We start from the raw sequence: 24,053 nt of genomic DNA on the forward strand, positions 1-24,053 counted from the left end.
CCATTAGCTGCAAACCAGGCTGTTTTGCCAAGCCAGCTGGCTAGATGAATCCCAGCTCTTGCTGGGCACGAGGTCTTCGCGGCGACCGTGACCTTTGTTGTGGGCGGTCGTGACTTACCTCCGTAGCCGCAGTTTGCAAATTCCTGCTCCCTGCGGGGTTGGAGCAGAAAATCCCTCTATTTTCACGCTGGTCCCTCTGTTTATGGCTTTTGGCTCTCTAGTAAGGAGGTAGTGAACCTCAGGCCTGAGGAATCAATGCGGCCCTCCAAACCTCTCTGCCTGGCCCTTGGAAGCCTCCTCATGCCACATTGCTCATGGCTCTGCTTTATACCCATTGTTTTGCTTTGCTTTGCTTTGCTTTGTTGCCTGGCTAGAAGTCCTTTAAATCTGACAACCCCTCTGTTATGAGGACTATGGATGCAACCTCCTGGGCAGTACTGGAACTTAGAGGGGAGGGGTGTTATGTACTGAGTTGAATAGGATCCAAAATGCAGCAGTCTGATTGGTCCTAGAACAATAGGGTCCAGAATGCAGCAGTCTGATTGGTCCTAGAACAATAGGATTCAGAATGCAGCAGTCTGATTGGTTCTAGAACAATAGGATTCAGAATGCAGCAGTCTGATTGGTCCTAGAACAATAGGATCCAGAATGCAGCAGTCTGATTGGTCCACAGGAGCCACCCAATCCAGCTCCAGGTGGAAGTGAATCCGCAACCGGATTGGGCTACAGGAGAATCCCGGAATTAGCCAATCACGTGGGGCCCATTGTGTAAATAATGTATATAAAGCAGACTTTCTGGGGGAACTTCCATTCCTCCTCACCACTATGAGCTGAATAAAGAGCATGAAATCCACTCTCGACTCCGAATATATTTCACCCTCTTATTTATCTGGATGGATGAATGAATGCTTTGAATCAAATCTTTATCGCTAAAAGCTATAAGCCATCACAATTGGTCACAATGCGTAAACTACAAATACAGTGGTACCTCCAGTTGTGGACGGGATCCGTTCCACAGCTCTGGTCGGATCCTGACGTTTCCGCAACTGGAGGGACCGATTCTGCGCACACACATGCGCGGGGAAAACCCAGAAATATACTTCCGGGTTTGCAGCTTACATATCCCAAAGTTTATGTAAGCAGAGGGATACGTAAGCGGAAGTTATGACCGTAATTGATTTAAAACTGAACAGCAACAACAGCAAAGCAAAGCAAACATATAGAAATGCAAAAATCACACCTGCATAAGTTAAGCACTCCACTTCTCAGACTTATGATATACTTGTCTTGGTGCCTAGCTCTCAATTTACTTGCAGCCAAGGCAAATTTTGCAACCTGTGCAGTAATAAATACATTATTGCCAGCCAGCAAAATAGAGATTTTGGATGGATGTTTGTGGGGTTTTTGAGAGCATGCATAGAAGCTATCCTATTGTGCAAGGTTAAAATTGGCTATTTGTTCTCCTTCCACTTTTGCCTCTAACCCCACCCACCACTGGCTTCTCAATTCGATCCTTTTACATGGTTTTGTAAGTTTTTGTGGTATTTTATGCATTGTGACTTGCCGTTATTTTTATTGATTATACTTCAGTAATTCTTTATTGTAACTGATATGTGTGAACTGTTAAATTATTATTATTTGCTGATATTTAATTTTACTGTTCACTATTATATGCTAATAGGTTGCCGAATATCGCTGCATTTGATATGTTGTCTATTTTAAAGCTATTGTGACTTCTTTATATTGGATCAGATTGTTATTAGGTGTGTGATCTTTACTGCCGCTCTTGTTGTTTCTTAAGCTTGTAAACCGGTTTATGTATAGTAATATATAGAAAGGCAGTATACAAGCTGTTAAGTTGTGGGTGAACATATCAGACGACACAGCGATTCTTCAAACAGCTCTTGTTTATTCAGAGGCCAGAACAGAACTATACTGAAAGGTTCAGCCAGCCTGCTCATGTAGAGCTCCACTACAACGTAACTGTAACAACTTTCTGTAACTATCCAATCACTGAACGTCACTTTCGATCCCTTATTTGCATATGTGGACCTGAACTATCTACAGTATCCCCCTGCTGGCCCAGGGTGAGAACTTCAGTACATAACACAAATTATAAGTGAAATGAAATGTGGCCTCCGGAAAATTGCCCAGAAGGAAATACGAACCTGAGGAAAAGGTCCTCCTTGGCCCTACTCTAGTGCCCTCAGAGCCAAACGAGGGAAGGGAAGGTGATAAGAAACCTTTTGAAACTGCACTATCCCAAAGTACTGTCTTAAACTCTCTGTTTCTCTTCCCTTTATCACAGCTTGTGCCGGTGAGTTGGAAACAGGGAACATGATGCTGTTCCAAGGGATAAGTATGGCATTTCTAAACTTTCAGGGAGGTTTAGTTTCAAATAGGTAGCTGAAGGAGGCAGAAATGTCTCATAATAATAAATAATAATAATAATAATAATAATAATAATAATAATATTGTGCGAGTACTTGGAGCTCGCAAAGCTGATAGATGCAATAAGAGATAAACCTAAAAAGATGGTGAAAGAAGAATGGGAATGTTTAAATAATTATCTAGGGGATAAGGGTTCCACAAGAAAGACCTGGTTAGGTTTAGAATGACACCGCATAGGGAAATGTTCCCTGATGCCAAGATGACGGATTCTTTGGAATGCAGATAGAGAGAATTGATAAGAATAATGATCTGTTGTGACCTTGATGGAAGCATACAATAGACGAGCCTTCTTGTGTTTTGGCTCATTCCCCCTTTTGTTTCCTTTCCCACCCCCACCCTTTCCCTTTTTTATTTCTTTCTTCCTTCTTCTTCCCTTCCTCTTTCTTTTTTCCCCTTTCTCATAATGGCTTATGTTCTATGCCATGTACTTTGATATTTTTTGTGGTTTTTTTAGCCTTTTCCATTATTAAGGATTTTTCTTTTGTAATTTTGGTTGTTTATATTTATCTGTATTTGTTTAAGGCAAAATAAAAATTTTAATCATCATCATCATCATCATCATCATCATCTGACTGGATTTCCGCAGCCACTCTAGGCGGCTTGCAGTGCATAAAAATTGCAAAACATTAGACATTAAAAAAATTTCCCACACAGGGAAGCGATTGATGGTGACAATGGTGGTGATTATTGATTGGATTTCTTATCTGCCCCTCCCCATAAAGTTCCCAGTGTGGATTATAGCTATATAAAAACGCAACATTGAAATTAGTTAAAGCAATTTGCAATGATAAAAATAGGTTGGATCCTAAATATGCACACCCACACACACACCTGGTGTCAAGGTCAGAGTAAATAATAATAATAATATATATATATATTTTATACCCCGCCCTTCCTGGTTCAAAAACTGGGATCAGGGCGGCTAACAACAAATTTAAAACACTTTAAAACACTTAATTATAAAAGCAGCATAAAATACAGTATAAAAATATGAATAATAATAAAAATCAAAAATCAATTAGATAATCCCCAGGGCTAGCTGGCTGAATTGGTCCTACTTGGGCCAGCGAGGAGGCCAGGGGAGAAGTGGTATGTCTTCTGCATATGACAAATCTATACAATTAAGGTGCCAGACATACCTCTATAGGAAATCCACATCTTAGGGGCTGTCACAGAGAAGGCCCTCTCCTGAGCCACCGCCCTTGGGTGGTGGAACGACCAGGAGGGCTTCCTTTGCTGATCATAGCACCCAATAGGGTCTGTAGGGATACAGATATTTGGGGCCTAAGTCTTGCCCTCTCTTCCTCCCTCTCATTTCCCTTTCAAACAGGCAAAAACTTCCACCTGGCAAATAGGTTGGCAGACCCCGATGCTGATTACCTGGCAGATGCCCAAGAGACAGAGAAAAGGTCTCTGCTGCCTGAAGGTCTGGCAGAGCAAGGCTTATTTGGAGAAGTACAGAACAGGACCAACGCAGGTGTGCTGCTGAGAGAATCTGTGCCACCTCTGGCAGGTAAATCTTTTTCTTCCCTAAGATGCTTGTTTGGCAACGTGGAAGACATTTTTTCTGGCACTCAGTGGCAGGCATGAAATGCACTCCCAAAAGCAGCCATGTGGGGTGGGCAGGGAAATCCTAATTCTGCCCAGGGAGCTTTAACTCCATTTAAAGCTGGCCACAGTGGAAGATGCTGGAATCATATTTCACTGTGCCTGTCCACTGTGCCTGTGAGGTGTAAGTCCAACTGATGGCTTGATTGAGAGATGGATGGATGAAGGGATGGATAGATAAATAATGGGTGGCTCGTGCCTTTTGGATAATGGTAAGGCGGAAGATCACTGCAAATCAGATGGTGACAACAGTCACGAAATTAAAAGACGCCTGCTTCTTGGGAGAAAAGTGATGACAAACCTAGACGGCATCTTAAAAAGCAGAGACATCACCTTGCCAGCAAAGGTCCATATAGTTCAAGCTATGGTTTTCCCAGTAGTGATGTATGGAAGTGAGAGCTGGACCATAAAGAAGGCTGATCGCCGAAGAATTGATGCTTTTGAATTCTGGTGCTGGAGGAGACTCTTGAGAGTCCCGTGGACTGCAAGAAGATCAAACCTATCCATTCTGAAGGAAATCAGCCCTGAGTGCTCACTGGAAGGACAGATCCTGAAACTGAGGCTCCAAGACTTTGGCCACCTCAGGAGAAGAGAAGACTCCCTGGAAAAGACCCTGATGCTGGGAAAGATGGAGGGCACAAGGAGAAGGGGACGACAGAGGATGAGATGGTTGGATAGTGTTCTCGAAGCTACAAACATGAGTCTGACCAAACTGCGGGAGGCAGTGGAAGACAGGAGTGCCTGGCGTGCTCTGGTCCAGGGGGTCACGAAGAGTCGGACACGACTAAACGACTAAACAACAACAAAAGGCAAAAGACAGGTATTAGTATCAGGTGGCACCAACAATGACAGACAGAGCCACCTTGTGACAGGTTTTAGGAAAGATGGTTGATTGATTGTTTAATTTCTATGCCGCTTAATATAGGATTGCAATTTTTCAAAAAGTGAAAATTTGGACTTCGGGGGGCAAAATTATTGAGTGTTTTTTGTTTGTTTTGTTTTGCCAAGGCTTGATGGGCTTTCTTTGCAAAATCTCCAAAAAAAAAAAAAAGTTTTTGAGCTATGAATTCACCAAAATCTACACATTGGCTGTCATACATCTGAATTTCCCCAGACATTTCATTTACCTCCCTGCTGCAGTGGTACCTGTTTATCTAATTGCACTTTGACGTGCTTTCGAACTGCTAGGTTGGCAGGAGCTGGGACAGAGCAATGGGAGCTCACCCCGTCGTGGGGATTCGAACTGCTGACCTTCTGATCAGCAAGCCCAAGAACCTCAGGGGTTTAGACCACAGTGCCACCTGCGTCCCTCTAAAGAGAAGGGCCTGTGGCACAGTGGTTGGGCTTCTGCCTGGCTTGCAACAGGTCCCGGGTAGGGCTAGGAAAAGACTCGCTGCCTAACCCAGGATTTAAAGGCAGCAAAGGAAACTGGATAGATTTGTGTGAGGGGGTCCAGGCTGCCCAAAGACGGTAGTGTTGGAGAAGCAAATGTCACTGGCAGAGGCAACATTGGAAATTGGGACTCAGTAGAAGAAGGGAGAGGGACACGGATGGCGCTGTGGGTTAAACCACAGAGCCTAGGACTTGCCGACCAGAAGGTCGGCGGTTCGAATCCCTGCGACGGGGTGAGCTCCCGTTGCTCGGTCCCTGCTCCTGCCAACCTAGCAGTTCGAAAGCACATCAAAGTGCAAGTAGATAAATAGGTACCACTGCAGCAGAGAGGTAAATGAAATGTCTGGGGAAATTCAGATGTATGACAGCTGCTCTAGTTCGCCAGAAGCGGCTTAGTCATGCTGGCCACATGACCCGGAAGCTGTACGCCGGCTCCCTCGGCCTATAAAGCGAGATGAGCACCGCAACCCCAGAGTCGGCCACGACTGGACCTAATAGTCAGGGGTCCCTTTACCTTTATCTAGAAGAAGGGAGAGCCCTTTGATGTCCTATACTTCCTCACTGCGTTGGCACAAGTTGTTAGCTAGATTGGTTACTACGGTAATTTTCCTTTTTATTGAGCTTCCTGCTCCTTTTCTTAAAAGCAGTACTTCAGGCACAGGAAACCTGGGGTGTTTTAATTCAGGTTTAGTAGCGGGAGAGAGAAAGCGAGCGCAGGAAACGCAACAGGCGCTAAGGAAAATGAAATTAAGGTTAACACACGCCTCCCTGCCTGCGCCTAACTGCCCCAAGTCCTCCACATCCCTGTTGTTGACCCTCCAAGGTTTTCGTGATTAGAAGCTGCCTTGACCCAGACCCACATACCACCTGGGTGCGCAGAATTCAAAGCATCGCTTCCCTTCCTATGGCGAAGGAATGCAGCCTCCTTTTGCAGAGTGAAAAGGGGGCAAGCTAAGCCTGTTGCCCTGATGGAAGTGGCAAGAATTCAGCTCCCAATTCCAGGGGGTTTGGATGCCCAGGGATCCTGGCACATGATATTCAGACTGAGAGAAGAGATGATGTTCCAGAGCACGGGTGTCCCATGCAACAAAATTATACAGCATCATCTCCTGGTGTCGTGTTTTCATTTTGCTTGTATTTCTGCAAGTGTTTCCCACATGTCATGGATGCAAAAATAGTGCATTAGTAGTGGGTTTATACTGGACCGTCTGCACACGTCCCCTATGTTACAGCATTAGGGACGCAGGTGGCGCTGTGGTCTAAACCACTGAGCCTCTTGAGCTTGCTGATCAGAAGGTCAGCGGTTCGATTCCCCGCGACGGTGTGAGCTCCCGTTGCTCTGTCCCAGATCCTGCCAACCTAGCAGTTCAAAAACACACCAGTGCAAGTAGATAAATAGGTACCAGTGTAGCGGGAAGGTAAATGCCGTTTCCGTGCGCTCTGGCACTCGTCACTGTCCTCCGTGCGCCAATAGTGGTTTAGTCATTCTGGCCACATGACCTGGAAAACTTTCTGTGGACAAACGCCGGCTCCCTCGGCCTGAAAGCGAGATGAGCGCCGCAACCCCATAGTCGCCTTTGACTGGACTTAACTGTCCAGGGGTCCTTTACCTTTACGTTACAGCATTGCTTTCATCTGGAAGGGCAATCTTGCACTGCAGCACAACCCAAAGCAGGACAAAAATAGGTAAACCAGAATGTTTTCATTAAAAAAAGTTGCATGCTTTCAGCTGGAAGTTGCAGGGCATGCATCAGGTGGAAAGAAAACAATATACCTATCAGGATTAGGTGTGACCATCCCAATAACATCATGAGTGCACATATCATTAAAGGTAAAGGGACCCCTGACCATTAGGTCCAGTTGTGGCCGACTCTGTGGTTGCGGCGCTCATCTCGCTTTATTGGCCGAGGGAGCCGGCATACAGCTTCCGGGTCATGTGGCCAGCATCACTAAGCCGCTTCTGGTGAACCAGAGCAGCACACGGAAACGCCACTTACCTTCCCGCTGGAGTGGTACCTATTTATCTACTTGCACTTTGACGTGCTTTCGAACTGCTAGGTTGGCAGGAGCAGGGATCGAGTAACGGGAGCTCACCCCTTCACAGGGATCAGACCTCACCTGGAGTACTGTGTCCAATTCTGGGCACCACAATTCAAGAAGGACACTGACAAACTGGAATGTGTCCAGAGGAGGGCAACCAAAATGGTCAAGGGCCTGGAAACGATGCCTTATGAGGAACGGCTAAGGGAGCTGGGCATGTTTAGCCTGGAAAAGAGGAGGTTAAGGGGTGATATGATAGCCATGTTCAAATATATAAAAGGATGTCACATAGAGGAGGGAGAAAGGTTGTTTACTGCTGCTCCGGAGAAGCGGACACGGAGCAATGGATCCAAACTACAAGAAAGAAGATTCCACCTAAACATTAGGAAGAACTTCCTGACAGTAAGAGCTGTTTGACAGTGGAATTTGCTGCCAAGGAGTGTGGTGGAGTCTCCTACTTTGGAGGTCTTTAAGCAGAGGCTTGACAACCATATGTCAGGAGTGCTCTGATGGTGTTTCCTGCTTGGCAGGGGGTTGGACTCGATGGCCCTTGTGGTCTCTTCCAACTCTGATTCTATGATTCTATGAACCGCCGACCTTCTGATCGGCAAGCCCAAGAGGCTCTGTGGTTTAACCCACAGCGCACATATCATTAAGAATGCAAAATAAAGAGGGCGTCTGAGTGCTCATGCGATGGAACGCTTTCCCATCAAAGAATTCCCCCGCATATAGAAAACTAGCTTGTCAGGGGCAAGTGTTCTAGCCGCCTGACCTGCTAGATTTATAGATACGGGGCATTTTTACCATGTAAGAGCTTGCAGTCCAGACTGGAGATAGTTTCGCCACCTCCATGAGAATTAAGCCCATTGTTGTATTGCTAACTCTCAAGTCTTCCATTAAGCTGGACTTTCAAGTCGTCTCTGCTACTTGCCATTAGCAATTGAAATCTGCACTTCTCTGAATTCTGCGAGGTCGTTTCTCCCGTCGAGTGATATTTATGAAAACGTGCAGATGTGTGCATTAGAAGGCATGGATCCGCAAATGTGACTTACCAAAAGATGCATTCTGCTAGGGGAAATTGCTTTGCAAAAAATGTGCGGACAGATTTTTGCAAGGACTAAAAAATATATAAATAAAATGATGTGGAAATATGGAGACTTGACTTTAAGATAGGAAAACAGAGAAACAGAAATTGACCAATTCCCCCATTCCTTCCTTCTCTCCATCCTAACAAGTACAGTTTTTGAGCCCTGGGGGCTTGAAGGGGGTGGAGTGTTGTGGGCCTACATGCGATTGACCCTCAGCTCAACATCCCATTAGTGGCCAGCAGCCAGGCTTATAAATAGCTCTTCCCCAGCGTTGAGTGCAGATAGCAAATCTGAATGCTAACAGGATTCTGCCGTCGGGACAGATCCATTCCCTCCTGTTTAGTTTTGGACCCTCTCAGACATACAGATTCCCCCCCCCCAGCTCCCTGACATTCACCCCCCGGCCTCCCCCAACACAGCCACCGATTCCCCTCTGACTAACACCCAACCTTTTCGCCTAAGCCGTTAAAAGCCATTAAGTCTCTTTTTTATTGCTCCTGATGCTTCGGCCGCCCGGCGATTGTTTCCGTGACATTTTTATCAAGAGCTCCTCGTACGGCGGGGAGAGGGAGGGGGGGTGCGGGCCACGCCGAGCCCGTAGCGATCAATATTTAAATCTCTCAGCAAATTTATTTGCATGCCCTCATTAACCGGCGGATTTCCATTTGCCTCTGCGGCTCCAGGGGATCAGGAGATAATGGATCCGCCTCGGCGCTGGCGGTGGCGAGCACGCCAAGCCCATTACGGGGTGAAAAGCAGCGAATTAAATGGCATTTCGGAGAGTCACTTTCACTAGAGGAAGTGTCCCTGGTAATGGAGCACATGTGGGGAGGGGGGAAGTGGCTTAACCAGCCCCCAAGGGGGGGGGCAACTCTGTCTCTTTTCAACAGCGAAGGAAATTGGCGAATATGAAGCTGAGCTTTCACCTATGGTTGACATCAGCTCTCTGCAAAGTTCTATCTATCTATCATCTATCTATTTATCTGTCTGTCTGTCTGTCTGTCTGTCTGTCTGTCTGTCTGTCTATCTTGCCCATCTAGATGGGTTTCCCCAGCCACTCTGGGTGGCTCCCAACAAATATTTAAAAACACAATAAAACATCAAACATTAAAAACTTTGCTAAACAGGGCTGCCTTCAGATGTCTTCTAAAAGTCAGATACAGTGCCACCTTGGGTTACAGACGCTTCAGGTTACAGACTCCGCTAACCCAGAAATAGCACCTCAGTTTAAGAACTTTGCTTCAGGATGAGAACGGAAATCATGCTCTGGCAGCGCAGCGGCAGCGAGAGGCCCCATTTGCTAAAGTGGTACCTCAGGTTAAGAACAGTTTCAGGTTAAGAACGGACCTCCAGAACGAATTAAGTTCTTAACCCGAGGTACCATTATAGTTGTTTATTTCCTTGACATCTGGTGGGAGGGCGTTCCACAGGGCAGGCGCCACTACCGAGAAGGCCCTCTGCCGGTTCCCTGTAACTTGGCTTCTCGCAGTGAGGGAACCACCAGAAGGTTCTCGGAGCTGGACCTCTGTGTCTGGGCTGAACGATGGGGTGGAGACACTCCTTCAAGTATACTGGGCCAAGGCCGTTTAGGGCTTTAACGGTCAGCACCAACACTTTGAATTGTGCTCAGAAACGTACTGGGAGCCAGTGTAGGTCTTTCAGGACCGGTGTTATGTGGGCTCAGCGGCCGCTCCCAGTCACCAGTCTAGCTGCCGCATTCTGGATTAGTATAAAGCACTCTTGCAACAAACTGCCTGTTGACATGAGAGTGGGATTCCTCTTGACAAAGTGAGAACATCAGAAGATGAATAAGGCCGAAAGCGGTCCACATCCGTTCTAGCATCCTGTTCCCAAAGTGACCAATGAGATGCCGCAATGGGAAGCCCAGAAGCAGACCCAAAACACAACAGCCCTTTCAAAACATAGCCATCACAGCAAGTTGTCACTGATGTTGTTGTTTAATCGTGTCCGACTCTTCGTGACCCCCTGCACCAGAGCACGCCAGGCACTCCTGTCTTCCACTGCCTCCCGCAGTTTGGTCAGACTCATGCTGGTAGCTTCGAGAACACTGTCCCACCATCTCGTCCTCTGTCACCCTCTTCTCCTTGGGCCCTCCATCTTTCCCAACATCAGGGTCTTTTCCAGGGAGTCTTCTCGTCTCATGAGGTGGCCAAAGTCTTGGAGCCTCAGCTTCAGGATCTGTCCTTCCAGTGAGCACTCAGGGCTGATTTCCTTCAGAATGGATCGGTTTGATCTTCTTGCAGTCCATGGGACTCTCAAGAGTCTCCTCCAGCACCATAATTCAAAAGCATCAATTCTTCGGTTGTCACTGATAGCCTCCGTGAATTCACATAACCCCCTTTACAAGCTGTCTAAGTTGGTGGCTGTCGCTGTATCCCATGGATGCAAATTCCATGCACTCATCAAATTGTAGAGTTGGAAGGGACCCCAAGGGTCATTCATTCCAACCCCCTGCAATGCAGGGATCTCAACTGAAGCATCCAGGACAGATGACCACTCAACCTCTGCTTGGGAGTTAGAAGGATGCGGGTGCCGCCAAAGGTTCCAGGGTCAACATGACCTGGATCCAGACTGTGAACTATTTTGGGGGCTTCACACAGAAGAGGTCCTGGTACGCCCCGTGGATGACCTTAAGGTCCACAAATGACAACATTTTGGAGGTCCCCAGCCTCCAGGAGGTTTGATTGGTCTCAACTAGGGCCAGGGCCTTTTCAGTACTGGCCCCGACTTGGTGGAACGCTCTGTCCCAAGAGACCAGGGCCCTGCGGGACTTGACATCTTTCCACAGGGCCTGCAAGACAGAGCTGTTCCGCCTGGCCTTTGGTTTGGACTCCGTCTGACCCTTATGTTTCCCTCCCCTTATGGTTTTAATCTATGGGCTACTATTAAAATGAGGCTGCATTTTAAATTATATTTTAACCTGTATTTTAAATTGGTTTGTGTGTTTTTTAATTGTGATTTTACTGGTGTTAGCCGCCCTGAGCCCAGCTCTGGCCGGGGAGGGCGGGGTATAAATAAAAATGTATTATATATTAATAATTATAGTTTAAATCCATAACTACATGCGAGGTGGACAGGGAGGCACCTGCACGCAGCCTGCAGACCTCTCTTCCCCTCCTTGCCACCATTCTTCTTAAAAACCTCCAAGGAGGGAGAGTCCACCACCTTCTGAGGGCTAATCCGTTCCACTGTTGAACGGCTTGCTACCAGAAATTTCTTCCTGAAGTTTAGTCGGAATCTCCTGCCTTGTAACTTGAAGCCATTGGTTTCGAGTCCTACCCCCCAAAGCAGGAGAAATCTCTTCAAATATCTCAGGGGGCTGTCACGTAGCATAGTAGCTGCAAGCGCAAAATTCAGAAAAGTGCAAATTTCAAAGGACGGTGGTTGTGTTTTTCGGTTGTTGTGTTGTTTTGGACAGCGCAAAAGAGGGTGGTTTTTCTTTGCATTTGACCTGAATCAAAGTTCTTCTCCACCTCCTTAGCTGTAAAAGGTAAAAGACCCTGGGCGGTTAAGTCCAGTCAAAGGTGACTATGGGGTTGCAGTGCTCATCTCGCTTTCAGGCCAAGGGAACCGGCGTTTGTCCACAGACAGCCTTCCGGGTCATGTGGCCAGCAGGACTAAACCGCTTTTGGCGCAATAGAACACCGTGACGGAAGCCAGAGCGCACGGAAATGCTGTTTACCTTCCCACCAGAGCGGTACCTATTTATCTACTTGCACCGGTGTGCTTTCGAACTGCTAGGTTGGCAGGAGCTGGGACAGAGCAACAAGAGCTCACCCCGTTGTGAGGATTCAAATCCCCGACCTTCTGATCGGCAAGCCCAAGAGGCTCAGTGGTTTAGACCACAGCGCCACCCACATCCCCCCTTAGCTGTGACCTAACTGAAATGCATTCCGATTTCTCCACTCTCTTACCCCATCTCTCTACCCCCCCTTCCTTCCTCTGTGGTTTCTCATGTGCTGAATTTTAGATTGTTACCTCCTTGGGCCCGGGACCTATACAGTCATATCTCATTTTACGTTTGCTTCATGTTACGTATTTTCAGGCCGCCGCAACCCAGAAGTACCAGAAAGGGTTACTTCCGGGTTTCGCCGCTCACGCAAGGGCAGACATGCAAAATGATGTCATGCGCATGCGCAGAAGCAGCAAACTGCAACCGTGTGTGCACAGATGCGCTGCTGCAGGTTGCATTCCTTTCGTGTTGCGAATGGGCCTCCGGAACCGATCCTGTTCTCAACCAGAGGTACCACTGTATTTATAGTGCCCCAAGCATATTAATGGCACTGGTAGTACCTGGGGTTTTAAAATTGGATTTTCATTCAGCATGTTGAGTGTCTCTCTCTCTTCTCTGCACCCAAAGTTGCTTGAAGTGATGATGACGTCTCACCCACTCACAAGCTGTTTGTGGTTTTTTGCAGATCCCTGTGCCCTACCAATGGATGAAGGCTCCTGTCTACGGTACACAGTCCTCTGGTATTACCACCAGGCAGCCAACAACTGCCGGCCCTTTATATTTGGAGGTTGCGGAGGGAACGCCAATCAGTTTCCATCAAAGCAGAAATGCGAGCTGTGGTGCAAGAAGACTACAGGTGAGGTGGCTTTGTGTGCTGGCGAGGCAGTGTCATGGTCCGGTTCATGGGTGATCGAAGTCCCAGCAGGGGATGTCAGGACCGGGGGAAAGATGGTGGGGTGGGAGCAGGAACGGGGGTCCAGGAGTCAGGAAGCCAAGGACTTCCGGGTTGACGCGATCTGGAAATGGCGGATTCCCTCCGAGCTGCGGAGGGAATCGGCCCTACCGAGGACGGGTCTTTGCCGCGCCGGCGACGCGGGGACCCTTAAAAACCGCAGGCGCGGAAGCCTGCGGACTGAAGACTCGGCGGGTGCCTTAAGCGCCCCCCCTGATTCGCGAAGAGCCTTTTTAAAGGCTGCGGAGGGGATACGGGGGTGGCGTGGCACTGAGAGTCGATCGCTACCTCGGTGGAGCGAAGCCGCGAGCCATGACCAGAGAGCGCTGACTTCCTTCCTTGAAATTTGGATCGAAAGAATCACCCGTGAGTAAGACGGAATTGGACTTTAAGAATATTATCCTGTGAATTTGAGACGACCGGGGGGTGTGCTAAAAGGAAGTCCGCACCCCCCCCCCTTGCAGACGATCTAAGCAACGACACAAGAGCTAAGCTGGAGAGCCTACCCTTGGTGGGGTGAGTTAAAAAGGACACTAACTTTCAAGATTTAGCTAAAGAAAATTTTGGGCTGGAGAGTGGAGTTTTGGAAACCTTCTTTTTGTTTTAAACAACCCCCCCTCCCGGGCTCGGGAACGTCCTGCCTTTCTGCCTGTGTAAGAGCTGCGGAGTTTGACAGCTGTCAAAGCTGCCAAACGGGCGGTTTAAAGTGGAAAAATTGCTATTTAAGATCCCTATGGACTAAGACGAGTTACAATTGAGTCAAAGCTGTTGGAAACAAAGTAATAATAATTAGTTAAAGGATTGTTGGTGAAAAAGCTAATAAGTAACCAGATTCCCCCTAGGGGGAATTTTGTGAAACTACAATGGATACAATGGCTGTGGAAGGAAAGTTACTAGTGGAAATCGAAAGGATGTTTCAATTGGTGGGAATCTTACAAGAGGAGAGCTTGGCCATGAATAAACAACTTGTGACTATGACCTTGGGAACAGGCAACTCTGCTCTTTGTATTGAGGACCTGAATGAGAAAGAATCCACAGCTGAATGGGAAACAATATCTACAGAGGTGGAAGAGACTAAACAACAAGAAAAAGAAGAAGTAATCTTGGGAAGCAACAACCAAAAGCTGACATCTGTGGAACACAAGCAAGGAGACGCTGGGAACATACCCACCACAAGTCTGCGAAAGACACAGAAGAAGAAGGAGGAGGTTCCGGGACAAAATGGAATACAGGAATTTAAAAGAAAGAAATATGGTTGGGGCCTCCGTTTGGACTTTGATTTTGAAGATACAGGCTTTGTGGAAATTTTTCAGCAGTTACTTTTGAATCTCCTTGTGGGAAGGGGATATACTTTGATGGTGAAAGAACTTTTTCCAGACCCGACGACTGACATAAAGGACTACCAACAGGACAGGCGGAGAGGGACTGAAAGAGACTTGAAAGCCTCGGACGTGAGGAACCCAGGCTGAGAATCTCGAATTTGGATTTTTATTTGGAAGGGACATAAACCGGGGATGGGAGGGAGGGAAGAGGAGATTCTTAAAAACTCTTAAGACTTTTAGGTTTGGTCAATATGACTCTTAATTAAGATAAAATGAAAATCGATGGAAGAGAACTTAAGTCCAACTTAGGAAAATCAATTTTTATTATAAAAGAAGTAATAAGATAAATAAGATGCTTAAGAGGAGAAATACCAACTTGCTGATATAATCTTGAAACTGGGATGCACGAGGGGAGGTGGGGGGAAGTCAGGGAACAAGGTTATGAAACCGGGATTTGCTGATTTTATACATGTCTTTGTCTTTTGTCTTTTTTTGTGTGTGTTTTGTTTCTATAAAAGCAGAAAACCAAATAATTTTTTTTTAAAAAAAAAAAGGAGTCAGGAAGCCAAGGGTCCGAGGGTCAGAGAGCCGGGAGTCAAGAAGCCGAGGGTCCGAGGATCAGGAAGCAAGGAGCCACGAAGTCAGGGGTCCGAGGTGTTAGGATATTTCCGTTCCACCTTAAGAAGGGAGCAGGTTGTTGTGTCACAGCCCGCGTATTTCCTGTTCACAGGAAGTTTCTCTTTTGTTTATTGCTTTCGTTCTCACTCTGCGCCTGAACATCAAAGCAGGCAGTCATGTTTTTTCTTTGTTCTGATCAACGTTGAATAAAGTTGTAAATAATGCTCTCCTGAGTGCACCTTTCGTTGTGCGAACTCTGCTGAAAGAGCGTGCACCAGCCTTGGAATGTGGCATGTTATTTCTGAGGCTCGTGTCGCTAATTGACTGATACTGTATCTACGGGAGATTGATGGATCGTCCGGAATCGACGTGGGGTCAGGATGGCCTTTGTCTCCCTGGCAGTATCCCAACAACAGGTTATGGGCCCAGATTCACGGCACTTACAGGAGAGTAAGACTGCGAGAGACTGCAGAGGTATGTGTGGAAAAGTCAAGGCTTTTCGTTGCTGCGGCAGAGTCACTTTGATGTCCGGTTGGCTAATTAGCCTGGGAGTCGAGCCAAGCTAGGCTTCAAGATTTATGGGTGCCAAGATAAGGAGTCTCTGATCAAGAAGCAGGGAGTCACAAAGTTAGGGGTCCAAGGATCAAGAAGCAAGGAATCAAGAAGTCAGGGGTCTGAGGATCAAGAAGCAGGGAGTCAAGAAGCCGAGGTTCAAGGATCAGGAAGCAAGAAGCAAAACGTAGCAAGGCAGGAAGTGTGTTGCTGTGACAAAGAGCCGAAGGGAAATGCTGACCTTATATCCCTTCCCAGCTCTTGCCACCAGGTGCTGTGAGTTACCAATTGGCCTCACCTGTGTGGCCATGCCTTGCCTCTTCAGAACAAACTGAGGAAGGCCCCAGTCCTGCAGAGCCCTACTAGTCACAGGGCCTGGCTCCTGCACGCACTCCTGACAGGCTGGGACCAAGGGGCATGTGGCTGTTGTGCTCTTCGCCCCCCTGCCTGGATCTGAGCCTTCCAAGGCCTTGCAACTGTGTGCCCATCGACACCTCCCCTCCACATCACCCTCTCCAAGCAGCCTTGCAAATCTCAGACTCAGGGAGGGTATCACGTGGAGGGTGCAACAGCCATGTTGCTCGGGGCTGGTGCTGCTTCAGCGGTGGCAGGGGCTGAGGCTGGGGGGGTGAGAGGGCTCCATTTGTCCTCTGCCCCTCACCCAGTCCCCTGCATGGGGGCATGAGCACACACACACCCGACCCCGGCGGCATGGAACCCCCATCATGGAATCATGGAATTATACAGTTGGAAGGGAACTTGTTGGCATAGGCTGGTATACAAATTTAAACGGCCTCGGCCCGATATACCTGAAGGAGCATCTCCACCCCCCATCGTTCAGCCCGGACAATAAGGTCTGGCTCCGAGGGCCTTCTGGCAGTTCCCTCACTGCAAGAAGTGAGGTTCCAGGGAACCAGGCAGAGGGCCTTCTCGGTGGTGGCGCCCGCCCTGTGGAACACCCTCCCATCAGATGTCAAGGAAATAAACAACTATCTAACTTTGGGAACACATCTGAAGGTTTAGAGAAGTTTTTAATGTTTGACCTTTTACCGTATTTTTTATATTCTGTTGGGAGCTGCCCAGAGTGGGTGGAGAAACTCAGCCAGATGGGTGGAGTATAAATTATTATTATTATTATTATTATTATTAATTTTTTTATCTTCAATGCAAAATTACAACAAAAATTACAAACATTGAATCCAAAATAAAACAGTACAAACAAGGGGGGGCAAAAGAGAAAAAAGAACACAAAAAACGAAAACACACAACTTAGAAAGAGTAAAAATTTCGAGGTCTTAGAACAAAGGACAGAAGTCAATACAGTGGTACCTCGGGTTAAGTACTTAATTCATCCCGGAGGTCCATTCTTAACCTGAAACTGTTCTTAACCTAAAGCACCACTTTAGCTAATGGGGCCTCCCGCTGCCGCCGCACGAATTCTGTTCTCATCCTGAAGCAAAGTTCTTAACCCGAGGTACTATTTCTGGGTTAGCGGAGTCTGTAACCTGAAGCGTCTGTAACCCGAGGTACCACTGTATGTGTATATATGTGTAATGATTAGATTAGAATGATGATATGGTTTTATTTGTAGATGTGTGGGGGTTTTTGAATATTTATTATTATTATTATTATTATTATTATTATTATTATTATTACTCCCCAAACATAGAAAGCTGTGCTGAGATGGATGGAGCAGTGCTCTGACTCAGCCTAAGGCAGCTTCCTTCGTTCTTTTTGGGGGAGGGCTGTAGCTCCTTGCATGCCCCACGTCCGATCCCCTGTATCTCCAGGTAGGACTGGGAGAAAAGCCCTTCCTGAATTCCCCGAGATCCACTGCCAGCCGGGGTAGACAATAACCCTGACCATGCTCTGACTCAGTGTGAAACAGCTGCCTGTGTCTCAGCCCCAAATATGGTTCTTAAGACCCTGCCAGGCTGCCAGTGCCTCCTAGAAAATATTTCAGATTAAGGGCTGGTGCAGGTACCATATTTTCTCCCGCCTCCACTTCCCCCGTTCCTTGCAAGCCAGTATGTGGCTGTGCGTAAAAACACCTATGCAGAAATTGGATTCAGCTGGCAGTGAAGCAGTCCGTTGCTGGCTGATCCTGAACCCCTTTAGCTACTGTTCTGATGAGCTAACCCTCCTCTTTCCAGCTGAGCTGCTGCACCAGCAACGCAGATGCCAGATTGACGCTCTCCACAGTCAGTTTCCTCCCTTCCCACCCACGCCCTTAACGCTAGCAAGAGGAAAATAACATGCAAGAGAAAGGGGAGCTGAGCAAAAGTTCTGAGCAGCTGGGAACTTTTGCAGCGCGCAGTTGCACGCTCCCCTCCCTCACCAAGAAACCTCGTGGAACTCGTTAAAGTGTGCATATAAATAGCTAAAGGTAAAGGGACCCCTGACCATTAGGTCCAGTCATGACCGACTCTGGGGTTGCAGCGCTCATCTCGCTTTATTGGCCGAGGGAGCCGGCGTGGCCAGCATGACTAAGCCGCTTCTGGCGAACCAGAGCAGCGCACGGAAACGCCATTTACCTTCCCGCTGGAGCGGTACCTATTTATCTACTTGCACTGGCGTGCTTTCAAACTGCTAGGTTGGCAGGAGCAGGGACCGAGAAACGGGAGCTCACCCCGTCGCGGGGACTTGAACCGCCGACCTTCTGATCAGTGGTTTAACCCACAGCACCACCCGTGTCCGGTGTGCATATACAGTGGTACCTCGGGTTACAGATGCTTCAGGTTACATACGCTTCAGGTTACAGACTCCGCTAACCCAAAAATAGTACCTTGGGTTAAGAACTTTGCTTCAGGATGAAAACAGAAATCGCGCGGCGGTGACGCGGCAGCAGCAGGAGGCCCCATTAGCTAAAGTGGTGCTTCTGGTTTAGAACAGTTTCAGGTTAAGAACGGACCTCCAGAACGAATTAAGTGCGTAACCAGAGGTACCACTGTAAATATATCGCTCCAAATCCTGACAGGTCCTCTCATTCCCCTCTGTTTTTCACTCTGGGCAAAATCTGGCGAACGGGGCAACACTTGTGGGGATTTAGGCTGCCTCCTAAATGTTGTCACCCCAATACAAAAGAAGAAAACCCCCTGAGAGCAGATCGTGGGTCTGCCTAATCCAGGGGTCAGCAAACGTATTCAGCAGGGGGCCGGTCCACTGTCCCTTTTTGGAGGGGGGGAATGAACGAATTCCTATGCCCCACAAATAACCCAGAGATGCATTTTAAATACAAGGACACGTTCTACTCATGTAAAAACACGCTAATTCCCAGACCGTCCATGGGCCGGATTTAGAAGGCGATTGGAACGGACCCAGCCCCCGGGCCTTAGTTTGCCTACTCATGGCCTAATCCGAAACAGAAAACCTGCAGTTTTCCTGGTATCATTGGATTCCAGCTCCTTTCAGCTCTGGCCATTGAATTTCCCAAGTTACAACTTCTTAGCACCCCTCATTTTTGGAGTTTGAAAGTTGAAGAGTTCAATATGCAATAGAGGTTAGTTTCCAGCTGTAACCTCCTGTTGGGATCCTGTAGCTTTTCATGCTGCCCACATTCCAGGGTACGATTCTTGTCTCGCCGTACCACCTGCCCAGATGGCAACGGCGCAATAACCCTGGGGAAGCATTGCAGAAAAGCTAAAAATGCAGAATAATGTGTGGGTGGTCCAGTAGAAACCCACCCCCTGTGCACTACCATCGTGCCAATTACGTGTCACACAAGACTCCCTCTGTGTGCAGCACCCCTAAAGGTAAAGGACCCCTGGATGGTTAAGTCCAGTCAAATGTGACTATGGGGTTACGGCGCTCATCTCGATTTCAGGCCGAGGGAGCCAGCGTTTGTCCACAGTCAGCTTTCCAAGTCATGTGGCCAGCAGGACTAAACCGCTACTGGCGCACAGAGCATAGTGACGAGTGCCAGAGCTCACAGAAACACTGTTTACCTTCCTGCCACAGTGGTACCTATTTATCCACTTGCACTGGCGTGCTTTTGAACTGCTAGGTTGGCAGGAGCTGGGACAGAGCAACAGGAGCTCACCCCGTTGCGGAGATTCGAACCGCGGACCTTCTGATCGGCAAGTCCTAGGCTCAGTGGTTTAGACCACAGTGCCACCCACGTCCCACACACCTCCCTTCTTCTACTGAGTCCCCATTTCCTATGTTACTTCTGCCAGTGAAATTTGCTTCTTCATCTTTGGGCAGCCTGGGCCCCCTCGATCCTTCACACGAATCTATCCAGTTTCCTTTGCTGCCTTTAATTCCTGGGTAAGGCAGGGAGTCTTTTCCTAGGGACCTGCTATAAGCAAGGCAGAAGCCCAACCACTGAGCCACAGGCCCTTCTCTTTAGAGGGACGCAGGTGGCGCTGTGGTTTCAACCAATGAGCCTCTTGGGCTTGCCGATCAGGACTTCTAAAATGAGGCAGCGTGCCTTGTTCCATCAGAGGTGGCTTGGGGACCTGGCCTGTTTGTTGCAACCTGATGTTATGGTCCTGGACCAGGAATCCTCAGATGTAGGTCAAGGACAAGGACACCCGGACAGTTAAGTCCAGTCAAAGGTGACTATGGGGTTGCAACACTCATATTGCTTTTAGGACGAGGAAGCTGGCGTTTGTCCACAGACAGATTTCCGGGTCATGTGGCCAGCAGGACTAAACCACTTCTGGCGCAACGGAACACCATGACGGAAACCAGAGCACACGGAAATGCTGTTTACCTTCCCACCAGTGTGATACCTATTTATCTACTTGCACTGGCATGCTTTCAAACTGCTAGGTAGTCAGCAGCTGGGACAGAGCAACGGGAGCTCACCCCATTGTGCGGATTCGAACCGCCAACCTTCTGATCAGCAAGCCCAAGAGGCTCAGTGGTTTAGACCACAGCTCTGTGGGGATGTTTAGGGAGGCAGGAGAGGATATATTATTTTATGATATCCATCCTAACTTGCGTCAACAAGTTCTATAACTTAGCAGAGTTGTTAAACAATCCTCCTTTTAAATTACACAGCGGTTAGCTAGTTGCAGGCTCATCTGAGCCCCACTATTTAGGATTCCTGGTTTCCCTTTTTATATCCCTCCTAAAAGAATAGACACGACCATCTGATTAAAGTTAACATAAAACTAGTTTACTTACAACCATCCAGTTCACAATAAGATCCCTGAAGGCAGGCTTAATTTACAGAACAACATATAACTATTTGAACTATCCGTAAGGGAAATGTTCTCAAATGACTGTGACTCAGCAGTCACTTCTTCTAACTCTTAGGAACACAAAATGAAGTACAGTGGTGCCTCGGGTTAAGTACTTAATTCGTTCCGGAGGTCCGTTCTTAACCTGAAACTGTTCTTAACCTGAAGCACCACTTTAGCTAATGGAGCCTCCTGCTGCTGCCGCGCCGCCAGAGCATGATTTCTGTTCTCATCCTGAAGCAAAGTTCTTAACCCGAGGTACTATTTCTGGGTTAGCGGAGTCTGTAACCTGAAGCGTATGTAACCCGAGGTACCACTGTACAAGAAGAGCAGAACACGGAGGCCGTGTGCTCCTCTGTCCAAAAACAGGCCGCACCCACATTAAGTCACATGCAAAGGAAGTCTGTCCAAGCTCAGAAGGAACTAGCAAGTTTTCTCCTGAGTGATACAAAGCATTCCCCACCATGTGCATTGTAGGAATGTTGTATTTGGCTGCAATACGTTTTTACATCCCGCAAGCGCCACCCACATCCCTTAGCACCCCCCAAATTATATTGTCAGTCCCGAATGCATTGCAGATATCACTGTAGGTGGGGACTGAGTTGTTCCGTAAGGATTTTGTGATGCTTCTTATCCCTAGATGTTCAAGCAATGAAAGACCTCTCTTCTAGCTGATTTAAGATATGCTCTTGTTTTCTTTTGTTTCCCTTTCCTTCTGGAAATCTGCCACAGGACGATGACCGGTTGATGAGAACAAGGAAGCAGCACCAACCAGGACTGTACATTTGGGATAGTTGGACAAAGGCCGGATTTTGGGTTTTTTTGCCACTTACCTGTTCTGTGAACAAGGGAGATACCACTTGGGGGAGAAATAAATCCATTGGGAAAGGAGTTTCTGTTTCTTTGCTTGGAAGATGGTAATGTTGTTGTAAACAAAAATTGCCCTTTTCCCTTATGGGGTATCCAAGAGCCCATATAGAGTCCTTACATGGGTTCCCTATTGGTAGGAGAGAATAACAGAGGCCAACCAGAGAATATTGAGAAGCAAAGCAGCTCGTAAGCTTGATCTTTATTGATCTGTTGCAACAGGGTGCTCCCCTCACCCGCAGGAGAGAAGAGGGACCTAGAACAATGGCGTGCAAGGCCTTATAAAGACTTTTGAAATTGCCACCCTGTAGATCAAGACCACCCCCAGAAACATCATACATACATCACAGAAGGGGTGTAACTTAAGACCACCCCTCAGATACATCACACCTACATCACAGAAAAGGCGGTCTAAAACAGAAAATTGAATATTGTTTTTCTCCTGTTGTTGTTTATCTCCTGTCTGGCAGGTTACTTGATTGGATTGCCTGGGGAACCCGGCTAGTCTTTTGTAATGATAAATACTTAGTTCCTGGGCTATGTCACAGGCTCACACCCTATTCAAACACAGACATACCCTTAAGACAGGATTTGTGAAGGAAAAGACAATGGGGAGGCTTTTCCATTTTCCTTTGACCTTGCAGAGAAAACATTTGGTCAGTTTGGGAATCAAAAATGGTTCCAGGTCGGTCTTCCTGTGCTGATCTATGTATGTGCTTGGTTGGTACACTTAGGAACATTTAACATATGTCTAAGACCATAAAATTCCTATCACAACGTCCATAAGGACATTAGAAGAGATGGGCCGGTTGAGATCAAAGGCCCATCTAGCGCAACAACCTGTTTTCACAGTGGCCAACGAGATGCCCCAACAGGATCTGAGCACACAACATACTCCCCTGCCCTGAGTTCCTGTGGGGTAGACTTCTGATATTTTTAGAAGTTGTAAAAGAAGCTTCCTGTAGAATGGGTATGTTACGGAAAAATCTAGGTGTGCCAGGCTGCTCAGTCACCCAGCTCGTCGGGCAGAGCCCACGGGTCCCTGCGGAATAAAGGAAGGAGTCCAGCCACCAAAGTTGTAGACCAAAGTTTATTGTGCAACAGGTTCAAAGAGGAATTTTGAACCCCGAGGATGGGGTGACAAAGACTTTTAAAACTTTCCCACCATATCCCAGAATACAGTTCGTACAGCACCACTGCTACATCACTGACATGTCACAAAATGGGGAGGGGTAGACAGGGGTTACACTAGTTCAGCCTTGCCAAACATGTCCAGACAAGTCCTTGGTACAAGATTAGCATAAGCGGACATTTCAGGGCAAGACTCAGGTATAAGATGAGCATAGGCAAACGCCTCTGAAGTCCCAACACCCAAAGTACAATAGAACTTCCTTTGCATGTCTGGAACCCTTGGCAAGTCTGGTGATGGGATTAGGCTTTCCTTGGCCAACAATTAGCTCACTGGGCACTTCCTGGAGTCCTTTTTTAAGGGGAAAATAGCTTTGGAATGGAGGACACTGGCAAAGGAGTTGATTTTATATTATTTTTAAAGCTAGGTAACTTCCCTGAGCTGTCAAGTTAAAAGGATACATTCAGGCTGAGCCAACAGTGTGACATTCAATTGCTGAGCCAACAGTGTGACGCGGCAGCTAAAAAAGCCAATGCAATTCTGGGCTGCATCAATAGGAGTAGAGCATCTAGATCAAGGGAAGTAATAGTGCCACTGTATTCTGCTCTGGTCAGACCACACCTGGAGTACTGTGTCCAGTTCTGGGCACCACAATTCAAGAAGGACACTGACAAACTGGAACGTGTCCAGAGGAGGGCAACCAAAATGGTCAAAGGCCTGGAAACGATGCCTTATGAGGAACGGCTAAGGGAGCTGGGCATGTTTAGCCTGGAGAAGAGGAGGTTAAGGGGTGATATGATAGCCATGTTCAAATATATAAAAGGATGTCACATAGAGGAGGGAGAAAGGTTGTTTTCTGCTGCTCCAGAGAAGCGGACACGGAGCAATGGATCCAAACTACAAGAAAGAAGATTCCACCTAAACATTCGGAAGAACTTCCTGACAGTAAGAGCTGTTCGACAGTGGAATTTGCTGCCAAGGAGTGTAGTGGAGTCTCCTACTTTGGAGGTCTTTAAGCAGAGGCTTGACAACCATATGTCAGGAGTGCTCTGATGGTGTTTCCTGCTTGGCAGGGGGTTGGACTCGATGGCCCT

General features: G+C 47.5%; 1 protein-coding gene across 1 annotated transcript in view; it reads left to right on the forward strand.

The window, feature by feature from the left end:
• LOC309541196 (uncharacterized protein) overlaps nt 1-21,854 on the forward strand; it is a 228,940-nt gene extending 207,086 nt beyond the window's left edge. The window contains exons 84-86 of the mRNA XM_082238687.1: nt 3,782-3,964; nt 13,019-13,189; nt 21,696-21,854. Coding sequence (XP_082094813.1) covers nt 3,782-3,964; nt 13,019-13,189; nt 21,696-21,703 — 362 coding nt within the window. The 3' untranslated portion in view covers nt 21,704-21,854. The remainder of the gene's footprint in view (nt 1-3,781; nt 3,965-13,018; nt 13,190-21,695) is intronic.
• The last annotated feature ends 2,199 nt before the right edge of the window (nt 21,855-24,053 follow it).

Source organism: Podarcis vaucheri (genome assembly GCF_965113315.1).
Source record: "Podarcis vaucheri genome assembly, chromosome: 10".
Taxonomy (NCBI): Eukaryota; Metazoa; Chordata; class Lepidosauria; order Squamata; family Lacertidae; genus Podarcis; species Podarcis vaucheri.